At 39.6% G+C, this 17,225-nt stretch overlaps 1 protein-coding gene across 8 annotated transcripts in view; it reads left to right on the forward strand.

The window, feature by feature from the left end:
- The window catches only part of RIMKLB (ribosomal modification protein rimK like family member B), a 60,598-nt gene that overhangs the window by 12,538 nt on the left and 30,835 nt on the right, over positions 1 to 17,225 (forward strand). The window contains exon 2 of one of the 8 annotated variants that reach the window (XM_030041031.1): positions 11,994 to 12,058. The exons of the other annotated variants lie outside the window; for them this stretch is intronic. Within the exon in view, the coding sequence (XP_029896891.1) occupies positions 12,043 to 12,058 (16 nt within the window). The 5' untranslated portion in view covers positions 11,994 to 12,042. The remainder of the gene's footprint in view (positions 1 to 11,993; positions 12,059 to 17,225) is intronic. 8 annotated transcript variants of the gene reach the window in all.

Below are 17,225 nucleotides of genomic sequence, written 5' to 3' on the forward strand. Positions count from 1 at the left end.
TTCTTTTGGAATAGCTTGCCCATTTTGTGGTCATACAATTGCTAGCTCTAGTACATGAGGGCAGGGGAGAATGGGGTTGCTCTTCTAGGGAATGGCTCATATTTGTGTTTAGTTGTAGCTGCAAGGCATACTTTAAAATGGAGGAATTTTCTTATGGTTGGGGTGCTTGATAGTGTCAGCTTCAGGATTTTTTGTGTGTTTCTTTGAAGCATCTGGTATTTGCTGCTGTAAAAAAAGCGCTGGATTACGAAATTAAATGGCTAGCTGCCTAATCTAGTTTGGCAATTTCTATATTTATTTGAAATATATAGCAGGTAATTTAACAAAACTCTGCATGACATTTTCAGACACACATCTGAAGTCTTAACAGCGAGTCCTGTTAAAACGTGTAATTTTAAACTATTTGTTTAAGTTTGCTAGTGCAGGGATAGAACAGGCTTGGGGAATTTGAAACTAGACAAATGAAGTTTGTGAGCAGGCGTGTGCGGAGTGGCATGGGGCTGGAGGTGGAGGAAGCCTGTAGGGCATAAGCATGCTATGAGGTGTAGTGGACAAGAGACAAAAGATAATTAATTGGTTGTGTCTTTTTTTCTGAATAGAGCACTCTTTTTCTTCTCACCTGTGTCTAGGACTTAGCAGTAACCTTCCCCACAGACTACACACCTTACCTGTAGGGGGAAACAGTTCAAGAACTGTTCGTTGGTGAAGAATGTGCTAGGGAAATTTGGATCTTTCCTTTATTAAAATTTTATACAAGAATATCTTTATTAAAATTCTTCGCTACCAGAATAGCAGAAGTTGGAGGTACTGAGCCAGCAACTTACCAATTCCTTTATTGTAGGTTTTTGGAATCTCCATGTTTTCTGATACTGTCCTGTGAAGGAAAATAGTTTTAAGGAAGGTTGCTTTCATGAACTTTCACCTGTTGAAGATGCTGGAGTGAGTGGAATTGGAGGGTCCTAACGCATAAAACAAAAGTGTGAACTTCTAAGACTTTCTTGGCTTTTTCTTTGGGAATGTAAAAGCAAGTGACCAGCCTAGGTGAGGAGTAAAAAGGACATAATAGTCATCTGTTATTAAACAGTAATACTTTGTGCGTGGTAAGCTGGCTTTTCTTAAGTCAGATGGATGACATCTGGATACTGAGCTCTTAATTTTTTCTGCAGAGGAAGTATTTAGAAGATAGATCTTTTAACTTGGTAAAGGTTCCTGGTGTGCTGGTTTAGCCATCTGGGTTTCCTCTGTGGGACTGAAATTTGCAATAATTAGTCACTATTTTGTTTAAGTCTTTAATCTTGCAAAATCTGCTTTTGTTTCACATGATCTGTCCTTCAGTTCAAATTTGGTCTGAACTAGTAACAAATAGTTGTGATCTTTGATAATTTTTTTTTTTTTTCCCCCCCTCACGCTGGGTTAGATAGCTTAGAAGAAAACATGGAGGAATTGGGATTGTTGAAAGATTTCTGTAAAGTGTAGAAAGCCGGGGAAGAAAGGTAAGGCTAGATAACAGATTCCTGTGTTTTTAGTGTAACGGTAAAAAAAGCACTCTTATCAGCTAGATCCATGATAAGAGGGCTTTTACATCTACGAAATGGTTGCTATATCAAAATACCAAAACTGTTAATATTTTTGAATCATCTTTAAGTCACCTAAAGACTGTCTTCTGTTGCACAATAGGGAACATAATCACCTCCTCTTCCTGCTGACTGTTTCAGCAGTCCCCTGGCACTTGTTAGTCCAGCAGTGCACCTTACTGTAAGAGCTTTTCCTGCGGTGTGCAGCAGTGGCTCTGGGAGTGATGGAGCAGAGGCAAGTGGCCTTGGCAAGGTGCCTTGTTGAGCACTGCAGAGTTGGCCTGTTTCCTGCTGCTAACAACAGCCAGAGCAGCCATTGCTTCCTCTGCAGAGTTGGGAAATTGGTTTGTAACTCAATAGTGAGAGCTGGAGTAGAAACCGTGTTGTGTGCAAAGGACTGGAAGGTAGTTAGACGTGAAGTGGATTTTGTGTTGTTGAAAGTGCTGGGCTCAGAACCACTTGAAACTGTTTCTGATGTTCTTTCACTGTGGAAGCCAATCAGCTGTCAGTCTGATTGATGTTAAACCTTATTAAGCCATAAGCATTACTAGTAGGCAGTTATGGACTATATAGAGGGGATTCTGGAATGGTGGCTGTGTTTAGAGGTGAGTGACTATGTGGCCACCCCAACATTAGATACTTCAGACAAACACATCTCTAGTAGAAAAAACAGCAATTCAAACATTTGCTTTATCATCATAGAAAGATATTTTAATAATGGTGCATTTCAACAGCTGCCACATGTTTTAGATAGAATTGTTTTGCTTCAGAACCGTGATGCCAAACACAACTTTCTTGTGATGCATATGGGAAGAAAGGATTTATACCGTGTGACCCTGCGTGTCCTTGCAGTTTTCTTCCTTGCTATCAGGGATTTCTATTCTTACATGAATGATTACCTGTTATCTCAAGCTGATGCTAAAAACCAAAGGGTAACAATGACTTTGATCTTCTCAGAATCGTTCTGTTTCTTCAGGAAATGTCAGTATGTTGTCAGTGGTAGATACGGGCTCATCCAAAGCTACCTTTGCAAGGTGGAGAGGTAGGAATGTTTATTCATGGAAATATTTTATTATGGTCATTTCAGAGGGCTATGTTAAGGACTGAAGTTTTTCTTTTGCACGTGTTCTAGAAAGTCAGCCAGGAAAATCAAGAGTTGTAGGGCACATCATCTTGAACATACGTGCATGTCATCATATCTGAAAATGCCAGAAAGCATTGCCAGGTTTTTAATTGTTGCAAGAATTCTCAAGAATGGCCATCTGGGGGAAGAACAATGTAAAAAAGACAAAAGCAAGATGAAAGAGGTGTTTCCATACATCACAGTCAAGAAATGAAAATTAGCCTAACATTTTACAAGACAGTCTTTAACTGGCTGGGGGTTTCTGGGTCACTTTTCCAACAATCCTTGTTCCAGTGCTGTGTCACCTAAGCAAGTTGTGCTGGCACAATTGTCTGAGCAGTTGCATGGTGGCATGGTGAACCAGGTCTGCATGCTTGGTGTAGTTTTAAACCAAATCAGCTTCTGTTTGGTGGAGGGTGTTTTTTAATGCTGCATCAGTCCTCTGAGGCAGGTTACAACATGACTGCAGTAGTGTGCTGCAGCAGTTAAATCAGGAGGGCAAAGTGTGTGCGTTGGGGTGTGAGAGAGATACCACAAGTATTGATGTGAAAAACTTATTTTATGAAACTGACAACTATGCTTGCTTTACTAGATTTGTGATCAGAGAACTCTGTTACCTGTTCTTTAAGCAATGACAGTAGCTTCAGTTTTCTCCATGTGTCGTTGTTATCCATTTGTGATCATGGGCAGCTAGCTGATTGATCCTCAGTGACTGTGAATAAGATAGAGACTGGTACTACTGAACTTCGTTCATTGTTGAGATGGGTCTTCCAGTGTGCAGACCTGTGTTTTAACTGATACGGACTTCTAGGAGTCCCAGTGGCTGTGGACAAGTCCCTTTATTTTCTTATTCTTATAAACTTTGTCTATAAAATGTGGTGAAATACAGTTTTCAAGAATTATACTTTTCTTTTATATCTGCCCTTTGCTGCATGAAAAGGAGAACCAAAAAAAAAAAAAAGTGTTACTAATGAAACTACCACTCATTTTTTGTTTCCTTGTATTGTAAATAATTAACATTTACAACGTCACAAAAATCTGTGATGGTGTCCTTTTAATGATTGTTTTTTGAATGGAAGAGCTTATATGATTTCTATATCTGTTAAATGTCCAGTCCATTTTAGGATTAAAAGTGTGATACGGAGTTTTAAAATGCCTTTGTAATTGTCAAAAGTTTAAGCAAGCTTTGGTAAGCAGAATGTGTTTTATGTGCTGTGACAACATAAGAATACCTGAGAACAAAGGTGTTCTGCTCATGTTGTCAGAGAAACCCTGCTAGAATTACACTAATTAACTGCTTAACTGCTTTAACTAATAGAAGGCTTTTCCTGTCATACAGAAAGGTTTTCTTGCTCTGTACTTCCATATAGTGCAAGTATTGAACTGGGGACTGTTGCTGTGCTTGTTACTCATCTCGACACATCTGCAAGTAAAATGTGGATTTTTTTTTTTTTTTTTTTTTTTACTTTTCCTGAGAGGGCATGCTTCTGTGTGTGTGGTTTTTGTGTTTGATTTTTTTTTTTTTTTTTTTTCTTTCAGTGAAGTTGTACTAGTGAAGAATTTGGCTTCCAGACCCTGGGAATATAATTTCATGAAAGAGAAGGGAGAGGAATGTGCTCCTTTCTAAGCTAAAGTAAAAAAGTAATCCAATGGAATACTTGTACTGTGTGCTTAACATGAAGAAAGTTCTCCGTTTCAGACACATGGTGTTGCATGATATAGGTAGAAATATTGGAGAATTGAACATGCCCAGTACTAGCGTAGTGGAAGAACTCAATAGCATAGTGGAAGAACATACTGGAAGAGACAAGACTAGTGATTTGATCCATTTTGGCAAGGGGTGAGGTAAAAAGACTAAATATGCCAGTGTTTGTTCTCTCTTGGTTTTTTTTTTAGGTGAGAAGGGGGGTGGGCTGCACTGACGTGGTAAATAGGGTAGATGATTTTGTTTACAGTAATAGTTATAATGTAACAAACATCACTGAAATAATATGCTCAAAATCCATGCTATCAAATCCTGTTTCTTGGCAATTTCTGTCTAAAGAAGAATTAGATCTGGTAGGGAAATGTAGCAGTCAGAAGATCAATAAATATCTCCCTTGAGTTCTAAGAACTTGATTTGAAAGTGTCCTCTAGTTATCGAGCCTCTTGTCTTGTGGTGGTGATACAGTGCTGTGGAACTTTGGGGGGGGTGTGGTGGTGGATTTCCTTCTAAGTTTTTGCAAGGACAGAAGAGGAAATTGTTTGTAAAAAGTTGTGTAAGTGTTCCCTTTAGTTGTTTGAATATAAAACTATTTGTTGTTTCAGAGGTAGTTTAGGAATAGAAGTAAGTAAAGTAGCATAGACAGAGCTGTTGGATCACAATATAAATGTGATTCTCATTACAGGTCTCTGATACGCTCACCATCACGACGCTGGGCATCCCCAGTCACTGGGAAGGCATAAGGGGGTTTAAGCCAGCTCAAGTCCACTGCTCTCTTCAAAGCCCTTTTGGGCACTTGTTTTTATACTCTAGGTTGGGCTGAGCCCTGTATATGCTCCCCCATGCTGGTCTAGTTTCTCAGGAAGACATTCACGCTCTTGCTGATTTCCTGGACAAACATTTACACAGCCAGTTGATACACTCAACTGAGAGTCAGCCAATCCCCCTGACTGGTCTAAGACTTTATCTTAAAAGCCACCTTCTGGTCCCTTTTGTCATAGTATGAGGTCAGCTTGCTTTGCCACAGGTGTGGTCAGTCACTTCCCACATTCTTCCCAGAGCTTCACAAGCACATCACCCCTGCCTGTCTCCACTGAGCCGTCTCAGGAGTTTATTGATCCATCACACGGAGAGGAGAGCTGGAGTCTGAGGCATTTGCCTGTGTGTAAGAGAATTCTCTTACGACTTCTGCCTTAGGTGGAGGAAGTAATAGAATATGAGTGTATTTCTTCCCAGGTTCATGCCCTGACCTCAGAGGTGTAATATTTTCATCTTTGACCTGGTAGATATTTGCTTTATGTAACACAAAACAGATTGATAGGAACAGAGAGAGACCAACTTAAGAAGACCATGTAGCCTAATGACTGTGTCAATATTTGGATTCCATATCCAAGTAACTGTCTGTGAATGGTGAGGTAAAAAGAGTATCTCCACCACCACCAAATGCTTTCTGTGAAAAGTGCCAAAATCCCTTTCTGAACCTAGTGTGAAAAGTCAAGCTGCTTCTTCCAAGTTTCTTTTTATGCTCTAAATAGTACTGTGAAGGTCTTGAATTAATAAATTGATTCTCTTGCTTTCCCCCACCCCCAATAAAATTACTGACTTCATTTTTCAATTAGCTGTTGAAGCTGCTTAGACCACCCAATTGAGAATCATCTGAGGATTTAATTTTTGGTAGAAACATTATTTAAATAGATTAGAATGAATTAAATTTGGTACTCAAGGGAATCATGGCCTTTAGTGTTTTTGTTAGTTTGTTTTTGCTATAGTGGGACCGTTTGTTCAAACAGTATTTTACAAAGTGACAGTACCATATATCATGATGGAGCATAAATGTATATGTTGTTTTAGTATAGAAGAGTCTGACCTATCAGTAGTGGATAGTTTTTTGAGATTGAGATCACAGATTTTTTTCAGTTGTATAACTGTTTTACTTAGTAGCCCCCAAATAATACTAATCTGAAAATTTTAGAGCTTTTTGAAAACACAGTTTAAATCCTCAGTAATATTCTTGTAGTACGAGTGCAATGGTTTGCTGTGTTTACCAATGCAGGAACAATATATAGGAAAGTTAAGAGATTTGTCTAAGGCACCGCAGTAAGTAGAAGACTTGATTTATGCTTGCGACTAGACTGCTAGCTGCCTACTTCTGTGTACTAAGACCAGTGTTTCTAACTCAATTTGCTCAGTTTATGCTTTGACATCTGAATGGGTGACCTAACTGCTGAAATTGCTGATGTACTGACATTATGTTTACTTCCTGTGAAAGTCAGGATTTATTTAAAAGTATAATTTCAGACACTCAAGATGGTAAATGGATGAGATGACCTAATCTGTAATGCCTTCTTCCCTGCTTTCCAGTAAGAAGAGCATATTGCTTGCTTTCTCTCTTAATGTCTGAAACAAAACAAAAACATGGTTTCATCTGTTGGCCAGGCAGGTGATGCTGATACAAAACTGGTACTTTGCTTAGTTTGGGTGAGGAAATCTTGGGTTTTAGTACTGATTCTGTTCTTAAGTGACATACTGTATCTGATGAAACATTGTTTGAGGTGTTTTTTGACGTTGCAGATGGCTCTCATATCACCCATTTTAACATTACAATGGGCCAAAACTTTCCATTATATGTCTTAAATGTCTTTGTGAGGGAGTTTTGTAAATTTTCTGCCAAATGATTCAGTGGAGGGAGGGCAATTCAAGGAAAAAGGAATATGGTTTTCTGTTTTTCCCTAAATTTGTAAGGATGTTTTTGGAAGAACTAGCTTGGAACAGAATCTCAATTTGGCTGAAGTGGCTTTTACTTGTTATACCTGTGAAGGTAGACATAAATTTGTCCCTAATTATTACCCTTTCAAAAAATAGTCTGTTAAGCATCTTAGAGGCTTGTTTAAGCTTCACAGCTAAAACATTTGAAACATACCCCTGTATTATGCAAAAAAAGGACTTCTGGTGTTGTGGCCTTGTCTGCTGTGGGATGAGCTATGGTTTGGTCTGAGCACACTATTTTAAAATGGAGATTTTTCTTTCATGTTGGTTATACCTCCTCTCACTGACACAAAGGCCTGAATGGAGTAAATCACTCAATTCAAATGTAGCGGGGACAAGAAGAGTGAAATTGGTTTGGGATTGGGAACTGTGATGTCAGTGGGGAAAAATCTGGTGTGAAGGCAGCGTGCTTTGCAAACGTGCTGGAGCAAGAAACAGTAACAGGAAGTGATGGCAGTGAAACACCTGCTACGTAAGAAATTGCTTTCCTCAAGAAAGAAATTGGAGCTGGAAACCAGTGGGAACATGGGTTGTTGTCATGGTTTATTTAACCCCAGGCAGCAACTAAGCATTGTGTAGCTAGTCGTTCACTTCTCCCCTCTCCCAGTGGGATGGGGAGGAGAATTGAAAAAAGTAAAACTCGTGTGTTGAGATAAGAACAATATAATAACTAAAGTAAAATAAAATAATAATAATAAAATATAATAATAATAGTAATGAAAAGTAATATAACAAAAAAGAAGGGGGGGGGGGGGAAGAAAATCCAAGAAAAGACAAGTGATGCACAATGCAATTGCTCACCACCCACTGACTGATGCCGGAGCAGCAATCTGCCCATCCTGGCCAACTCCCCCCAGTTTATATACTGAGCATGACATTCTATGGTATGGAATATCCCTTTCGCTAGTTCAAGTCAGCTGTCTTGGCCATGCTTCCCCCCACAGCTTCTTAAACACCTGCTTGCTGGTAGAGCATGGGAAACTGAAAAATCCTTAGCTTAGGGTAAGTGCTACTTAGCAACAACTAAAACATCAGTGTGTTATCAACATTATTGTCACACTAAATCCAAAACACACTGTACCAGCTACTAGGAAGAAAATTAACTATTCCAGCCGAAACCAGGACAGTTGTGTATTGCAACTTCCTTGGGAAGAGGTGCAAACTGAACAAGGAGCCCCAGATGGAAAATGCATTTAGAGACAAGGCAGGAAACTGAGGGGTTAGGGTGGTATTCAAAATTGCAGGCAAAGGAGCTACTTGACAGTAGGAGAAATTTGTAGTTTGGAAGTTAACTGGAAAAATAAGGAGAATAGAATGAAGGTGGGACAGAAAGGAAGTGGAAGCACAGGTGTTGCATCTAGGGGGATGAATCCTATGAGGGGTGAGTGGGGAGTGAGAAATTGGGGCAGAGCAAGCTGCGCGCAGTAGTTGCTGACTTCTAATGCCTGAAGTGGGATTAAACTGTCCAGAGCTTTTCTCTCCTACAGAGAGACATTCCTCTGCCAGTTGGTTACACAAATATTTGCTGACAGTGGAGCTCATTCACCTTAAGTGCTGGTCCGCATAGAGGCTGCTGACACTTAGCTGTCAGCGCAAGTGTCAAAGGTCTGTATGGTAGATGAACTGTTCTAACCCTCACGTGCTATTCCACCAGTGTCATGCATGTGTTACTTAGATGCCAAGTGATGAAGTTTGCTTTTGATTATCTGCAAATGTAAAGATAAAATACTAGTGTGAGCAGAAACAGCAAATACCCCAAAATTAGAAATTGGCAAAACCAGATTTTGCATTTTTGACTCCATTGTGGTGTATTTGTTTTCAGATACTACATTTTAAATTACTTGATCATGTGCTACTTTTTCATAAGCCTTCTTAAAGTACAGGGTGTTCTGCTCTGGAAACATAACTTGTAGCATAGTGAAGGAGAGGACAATTTGTAGGATACCTTCTTTGTGGTTACAGCAATTTGTGACAATTGAAGCAGAACATTGCTGGAAGAAAAGTGTTAGTCTGGTGATTTAAATTGGACTGTTCAGAAATTGCCTTTAATTGCAAGTTTTTGCATTTTCTGAGTGTCCAGACTTTGGATACTAGGATCAGCTTTGTGAAAGTGCTGAATATTTGCATCCACAAATAAAATCAATTGGAGCAGCATCAGAACTGAGAAATCATGGTCTCCCAAACGTGGCATCTAGAATTCCTTCTTTAACACTTACCACTGGGTTTCCCATGGTGTTGACGAAATAAATGAAGATTGTGAAGCACTTAGATGCTACTGTGATAAGCACATTAAATAAAACTCAAGAAGAAATTAATAATGGTGTGTTTCAAGCAAGGATTTCAGTATACCAATCCATGGACTACACACTGAACAATATAAAAGAAAATACATTGCTGAGTAGCTGCTTGTTAAGTGAGTGCTGTACCTCCTGTGCACATTAGATAAATGCTGTGGGGAAAAATAATGTTTGTTCGTGTAATTGAAGACAGTATGTGGGTGGGGTAGAAGATCAATGCTACAGACATATCCTTAGTTGTGGCTTTTTCTAACCTTTATGTGCTTGGCTTTGTGGCTTTAATAGTTTTCTCTTAATGTAGCTTTTTAATGTAATATTGTATACACACATTCTTTGTAAATAATGTATGTGCAGTCACACAGGGACTGTGCTGGATGCATCAACACTGTTTACTAGCCAGGCTTTGGAATACGTGGATGTAGGGAAAAACAGGACTGATGCAATGATAACCAATTACTTGGGTAACCCAATACTCTGTCTTTGAGTAGTAGTCCATGGGTGCATTTACATTCAAGATATGTACATATGTATCCTGTCAGTGAGACTGAGGAATTATTTTACCTGTCTAAATACCTGGAGAGGTTGCACTCGTGCCTTGTTCTCCCTCATACTTGTTTCATGGATATGTAAATTGGCATGTCCCCATTGTTATTGTACTTCTCAACTACTTTGGAAAATGGTTTATTCCATTCCTGGAATTCTTTTTGTTTTGGTTCTTTTGACAGCACTGTTTTCAGTGTTTGTATTTCATATTTTATGAGGTGCCTTGCAGGCTGTTTTTCATGGTTAAGAACATCTTCATATATATATAAAAAAAAAATATATTACTTTTGGATACCAACACGAAGTACTGGACTTTTTGTTCCTGGACGAGGAACAGACCCACAGGGTGAGCTATGTTCTTAGTTCTGTGGCCAGGCAGGATGCCGTGCTTTGAGTTGAGTTTTTTTCTTAATATGAGGCAGGAAGGGAGCAGTAGTGAACCTAACTGAGCCTGCCATGGTAGAAGCAGTCAGTCGTTACAATCTTGAAATTATTTTTTAGGAGTTCCGGGATCTCCTGCACTGACCACGTGTATCTTTTAGCTCACTGTTCTAGAAAGCAGAGCCATCCAAATCTTACTTCTTTGTGTTTCTGAGGGGTGGCTTTCATTCCTGTATCATGCCTTTTCCTTCTCAGTGAAGAAGGTCTTTATTAGTAACAAAAGAGGCCATATCAGGTTCTCCTGCTAGTCTTACTATGTGTCCCTGTTTCCCTGACTCAGATGATATTTGTGAATATCCTGTAAACTAAAATGAAAGGTTTAGCTCTCCTTTGCCTGGGTTGCAATGCATCTCTGCTTATTCTCAGTGAGAGAGAGTTTTGGCAGTTGTACCTTAAAAATTCTTTAAAGGTTTGCAGTAGTTCTGACTTGTTACACAAAACTAGATTCGAACTCAACTCAGGACTTAAAGGGGACTACCCTTTGTGCCCCTGATAACTTTCTGTGTCTGCATCTTTCTATGAAGGACTATATTGTTGGATGACTGCTTCTGCCAGGAGGACGGAATGGTGGTGAGCAAGACCTGTTTTCAGTTGTTTATTTATAGATTAACAATAAAAGCTTTAACCGCCCCCCCACTTCGTTACTTTGCTTTCCAGTCAGGGTTTGCCTTTACGATATACTGAATTTCTTTTTAAATCTCTTTCCAAGTTTCACTGTGGTCAAGGAATCAGGCTGTGGTTCCCCCCCCAGCTGTCAAACCTATAGGTGCACTTTCCACTTTCAGCATGAAGAATTTTATTTTTTTAATGACTGTAAAAACTTGTTAGATGATGATTGTGCAAAAGAAAGAAAGTACATTTCCCAGTGAACCCACAAATCCAGTTTGAGCTGTGAAATAGTGCATTGTGGAGCATGCATCCTACTGTTGCAGCCACATAAGAGGCCAGACATACTGCAGGAGAATACCACAGAGAATCATAGAATAATTGAGATTGGAAGGGGGGACCTTTAAGAGTCGTGTGGACCAACCTTTCGCTCAAAGCGGCCAACTTCAAAGCTAGAGCCAGCTCTGAATTTAGATCAGATTGCTTGAGGCATATCCAGTTGGGTTTTGAATATCTCCAGGGATGAAGCCTCCACAACCTCTGAGGGCAATCTGTCACAAAGTTTGACCACCCTCACGGAGGAGGGGAAGAAATCCAAATATATGGTCACAGCTGTGTTTGCAAGTTGTATCTGTTGCTAGTCTCTTGACTAACTCTGTGCGCTCCAAAGCAAAGCTGCATGTATGTGATCCTCTCCTTTCTGTGGAGCACAAATGCTCCTCACTTTCACAGCCTGTCCTTCTGAAAGAGCCTTTATCCATTCACCAGAGTACTCCAGGCACGTGAACTGTCCAGCTGCCAATGAGGAGAGATTATGGGCTGGAGTCATGGTGTAAGCATAGGGAGAAAGGTAGAGAGAGGTGACTTAATAATGACTGGAAGTTTTTGAGATGTGCATGTTCATATCCTGCTTCCTTTTGTTTTTCTGTCAATCTTCCCAGGATCATTCTGGCCTAAGACTGAAATGGTTCTTTGTGCACTCCTCCTTACATGCTTGGGACTAAAGGTGAGGCAGGAAAAAAAAAAAAGTGCATGCCCTTTGTGGATGCTTTGAGGTGAATAAGGTCTGTGGCTGCAGGCAAAACGGATGCTGTACGTGTAAACTGCATGTCTTAATGCTTGTAATTGTTTGTCGTGCTTGAACAAGGCTGACAGCTGGGTCTTTATAGCAATTTTGGTGCAAAATTTTCTAACCTGATGGAGTGGGAGCCACTGGAGAATGTATTATCTGCATAGGACAGGAGGGCAAGAGTTGGAGAAACAGAAATCAGTCTGACAGGCTTGTTTTTACAAAGTTGGAAGCTGGGCTAGCATAGTGACCATAGAGTTGTAAATGTAGGAAGAAAAACACCCCACCTCACTATAGACGATTCTACAGTCTCAAAATGGCACTATCTTGACAATTTAAGCTGTTGAGATCATTGGTGTCGTTGCTGTGATCCAGCCTCCTCTGTTGCAGTTGACACCTGGATTGATCAGATCCTACAGTGAGCTGGTTCAGCTTGTGATACCGGCAGAAAACGAATTCCACAAAAGAACAGAATAGCTTCCTGCTGGTGTAGGAAGCTTACCTGCTTACTGGTGGGTCTGATGAGCACTAGTATGAGTGATAGGGAGTGGGTGTTACTACATGGCACTGTAGGGTTGCATGGGACTGGAGAGTAGGACTGTTGCAGCAACAGAGTGACTTCAGTTTGTCTTCGAACCACAACCTTACGTGAGTGTTTTGTCCAACACGGGGATTTCTAAAGAGGCGCTCATTTCTTCCCCTGTCTTGCTTGGGTCTTCCAAGGTGCATAGCATGCAGTTAAACCTTTTCCTCTAGAATTTTTAATCTTTTAAAATTGTTAGAGGCAGAGTCTAGGATTGAAGTTTGAATGTAAATTACAGTTCTGTTACTGAGAAGGGATCAAGAGTGGCATTTGGTGATGAGATTTCTATGATTGTGTTGCTGTAAAGTGGAAGAACTTGAAGAAAAATGTAATCTGCAAATGTTTAAAGGAGATTCTTAGAGGAATCTGTGGAGGAGTGAGATACATGAACGAAGGATACTTGTCATACCTGATGCTGGTAAAAAAGCTTCCGTTTCCCTTCTCTGCCATTGATTTGTTTGTGGCGAGATCAGTAGCCCCTTAGTGCTTTTTGTTTCTTTGTAAATTGGGCAGATGCTTGTTTCAGAAAAGACAAGACAAAGACAGCTTTAGAGCTTGTACTGCAGAGTAAATGCATATAAAGATACTTATCAATTTGTAGGGAGTGGTAAACTCAGGGCTACATTTACAATCTAGAGATTAGTGGTAAGATAGCTAATCTCTTCAATGTGTTGCCTTCAAAGGTCAAAACAAGCTGACAGTGGGGGGATGTCCCTTCTGCTTGCTTTAGTCTGCTGTCTGTGAGTACAATACTACCACTGCATGATTTTTTCATTTGACTGGTCTGGTTGGAAGGACTGTATACCTGTGTAATTCTGAGGAGCATTTTCTTTTAAGATACTTACATATTGTCTGGCGTGTCTTAATAAGGGAACATACTAAGCAAATGTCTTAATTAGTTAACATCTTTTTGGCACTAGGTGGAAGCTTCTGCATCCAGAACAGGTGAGAAATAATACTGTGGTGTTGTACTTGTATTTTCATTACAGTATGGGCATGGAGTACATGTGCAGCTACTGCAGTGTAGTTTTCACCCTCTAAAGCTGGGAAGAGGAAACAAGTCCAGTGAGCAAGCTTACAGAGGTGTGGGATAAAGGGAATTCTTCCTTCTCTAGCTTTGCTTTGTGTATGGTTTTACATTAATGTCTGTCAAAACTAAGAAATTTTGGCTTACAGCTTTTGGTCTAGAACAATTATTTTATTTATTTATTTATTGATTTATTTATTGAGTAGGAAAATGCTGTACTCATGAAGAGACCTGAAACTGCTGTATAGTGTGTATCTGAGTAAATAAAGTTTTAATCTGACACACTAAAAAAAAAAAAAAAAAAGAGATACAGAATCTCCCTGCATATGGGAGTTGATGTTATCTCTGCAAGCTTTAGAGTCAGTTTTAACCCAAAATTTTCCTGAAATATCACCGTTAAATTCCTTCCTATAAGACGGACACATTTTTCTCCAAAAATAAGTGCCTCCAATTCATAAATTTAATGCAATTTTGACTAGAAAGTCCTTAGACTGCAATGACAGGTCAAAAGAGTAAGCTGAGGGGGTCCTTCCATTCCCCAGAATTCAGGCTCAGTTAAACATGTTTAGAAACACTTGGAAAGGACAGGTGGTTGGATATTATTTATTAAAAGTGTCTGACCATATAGAAGTGCTTCTAGATGTCTTTTCTGTTATGAGAGATAATGAAGGATACATGTCTGTTACAAATTGAAAACTCAACTGGAATGCTTCTCCATTCAGCAGTTTGCTTCAGTAATAAAAGTGTGAATTACTGAGATGAAAGAAGGTATTGTTTGGTAGTAGAGAGAGATGAGGTGCCTAAGTTATGCATTTTAAAGGTATTTAGTAGATTTTTGGCAGTGCAGGGAAAATTTTAGATTCATCTCAGATGGGAGGAGAACCCTCTGCTATTCTGGGTTGCTTGAATTCTTTCTCTGGTTTCTTTCTGCTTTTGGAAAGACCTTTCCAATTATAATTTTTTTTTTTTCCAGGTGTGTCCTCAATTTTTTTCTTCACCTGCTATTTAAAATGAACAGAAATTGGACATTTAAACCATGGGAGAGACTGACTGACTGCTAAGAGGGGAGTCAGTTTGCAGTAATGTTAGTTTATATATATTTAGTCTCTAGTCTTGTTCTGTAACATCTAAGACTTGCATTTTAGAATGGGATTGTTGAATGCTTATGACTTTCTGCATTTGAGGGTGGGGGGATTCCAGAACTTGTTATTTCTAAGGCTCTCAGTGTTGGTGGGCTCTGGATAGATGATACACAAGGACAGCTATCTGCCACAAATGGCTGTTCTGTCAATCGAGGATGCTTTAGACTTTTAAACCACTGTAAAGCATGCTTATTTGACCCAGGAGTGTTTTGAGATCTCCTAGTGGGAGCCATTGTACAAAAATCCTGACGAGATGCAAGAGGTCTCACCTACAGCCACATAGAAACTAAAAGATCATGTCTGGATTATAAACAGATGTCTGTTTTTGCTTTTGAAGCGTGGTCTGTGCTGAGCAGTGGTTTTAGGTAAAGGTTTCATCATAAAGCCTTGCTAAATTTAAAGCTCCTGGCTTCCAAAATGGGGAGCCTTTGTCTCCCTCTGTCACCTCTGTTCCCAGTGATGCCATCATTTCTTCCTTGTGCAGGCACTTCCACTCATCTGCTAATCACCGGCTAATTAAGTTTGCTAAAAAAACCTAACCTGTTTCCACCTGTCAATTTTCTGACATTCAGGTTGGTTGAAGTGGCCAGTGGTGCAAGCATGTGAGTACCAAAGCTGGCTCTAAGTGCAAGAAGTAGGGAGATGAGTATAGGAATATCTTCTTTTGATGACAGAGCATGTTCCTCTTGTTATGTTTGCTGTGTGTTCACTTTTCTCTTACCTTAGCTCTGGCGACTGCTGAGTCTCTGTAACTCATGGGTGTTTGGTTGGGTTAGGACCCTGCTGCTTTTGTCAACTAAAGCAGGTCAGATAAGCAGGAGAGAGGTAAATAGGGGGGAAGAGGACAGCTTTTATTTCAGATCTCAAGTTAACGATTCTCTTAAGTTTCTTTACTACATACTAAGTTTTGCAGGGTCTATTCCAGTCACATCTCTGTTTTATAGATATGTAACTTTCCCTTTCTTTCTCATCCCTGCTTTTTTCTTAGACCTGGTTCATGCTGCCTTTGACATATTAATACGATATTTGCTTTTCGTTTGGGAGTGCTAATCTGTGTTTTCAGCATATTCACAGATTGTTAAAACATTGAGTTTCTGAGACCATTACAATTGTGTACGAAGTATTTATCATAAATATTAACTTTGAAATAGTTTTGGTACCATTTTGAAATGGTCCAATTTTCAGTGTGTTTAGGGTTTTTCCTGCTTGTCGGTACGAGACATGAGACACGTATCAACGCATCTTTGGTTCACACAATGTACGGTTGTCAGGATAGCGTTTTAATTTGATATTCACATTCACTGCAGATTATCTGAATATCTTTTTAAACTGATGATCTTATTAAAAAACCATAATGTAAAAGACAAAACATAATCTAAAGGAAGTAGTACAGAGTCCTCTGTAAATAAATAAATAAAATCCTTAAATGTAGGGCTGTATTCCTGACCATTCTCACAGCTTTCAGTTATAGTTTCTGAAAAGTCTTGTTCGGTGATATCCTGCTCTGCACGATATGTATTCTCAGTAGATACAGACAGATCTCAATTGTCACACTGGTTCCACACTTGGCTCAAACTTTTTTTTATGGCTGTGTAACAAATTAAACTTAGAAATTGCTCTGGGGTAAAAAGGAAGTGTTGCTGGTTTGGTATTAATTCAGAGTAACTTCCTTATCTGATTCACTTTACAGCTGCTTGAACATTGCTGCTAGCACAAAAGAAGGAGCAGTGTGAGGAGATAAGAGTGTGAGTACTAGGAGCAGAATAGGACCACTTTTTTGAATGCCAGTGAACACTCAGGTCTTACGACTCCGCAGCTACAGTATTAAGTGAAAAACACAATAAAATGCTTCCTAACATAAATGCAGACTGTTGCTGAAAGAAATGGTCCTGCTGTCCCCTGACTGCTTGGTGAGCTGAGTTAGCTAGTTATCAAATGCAAAAATAATCACTGGTTTTCTTTTTCTGCTCCCCGCCCCGAGCAACAAGCTGATCTGACTTCCTGTATGGTTGTATGATCACTAGGTCTGATGCAAGGTGAGAATTGGGAGTATGGGGGTACAGGAGATGAGGCGACTGCTTTTTGCTGCAGCATGCAGTTGAACCAGGTTAAATACACATGAAACTGTGTATTTTATTTGAACAGTTCTCTTTTCTGGAGTCTTATCCATGTTTTATGAGGTCTCCCTACATAGAAAGGTTTCTGTTATCTTTAGGGAAGACCGACACCTTACAGCATGTTCTAGACATTTTTGGAGAAACTGCATTAGCCCCCCCCAATCCATCAGCTTTTCTTTGTACTGTTTTTGAGCAGGTGAGGTTACTGAAGCTATAGCACAGCATTTCCACTCCC

The sequence above is a fragment of the Aquila chrysaetos genome, chromosome 17 (genome assembly GCF_900496995.4).
Source record: "Aquila chrysaetos chrysaetos chromosome 17, bAquChr1.4, whole genome shotgun sequence".
In the NCBI taxonomy this organism is placed as follows: Eukaryota; Metazoa; Chordata; class Aves; order Accipitriformes; family Accipitridae; genus Aquila; species Aquila chrysaetos.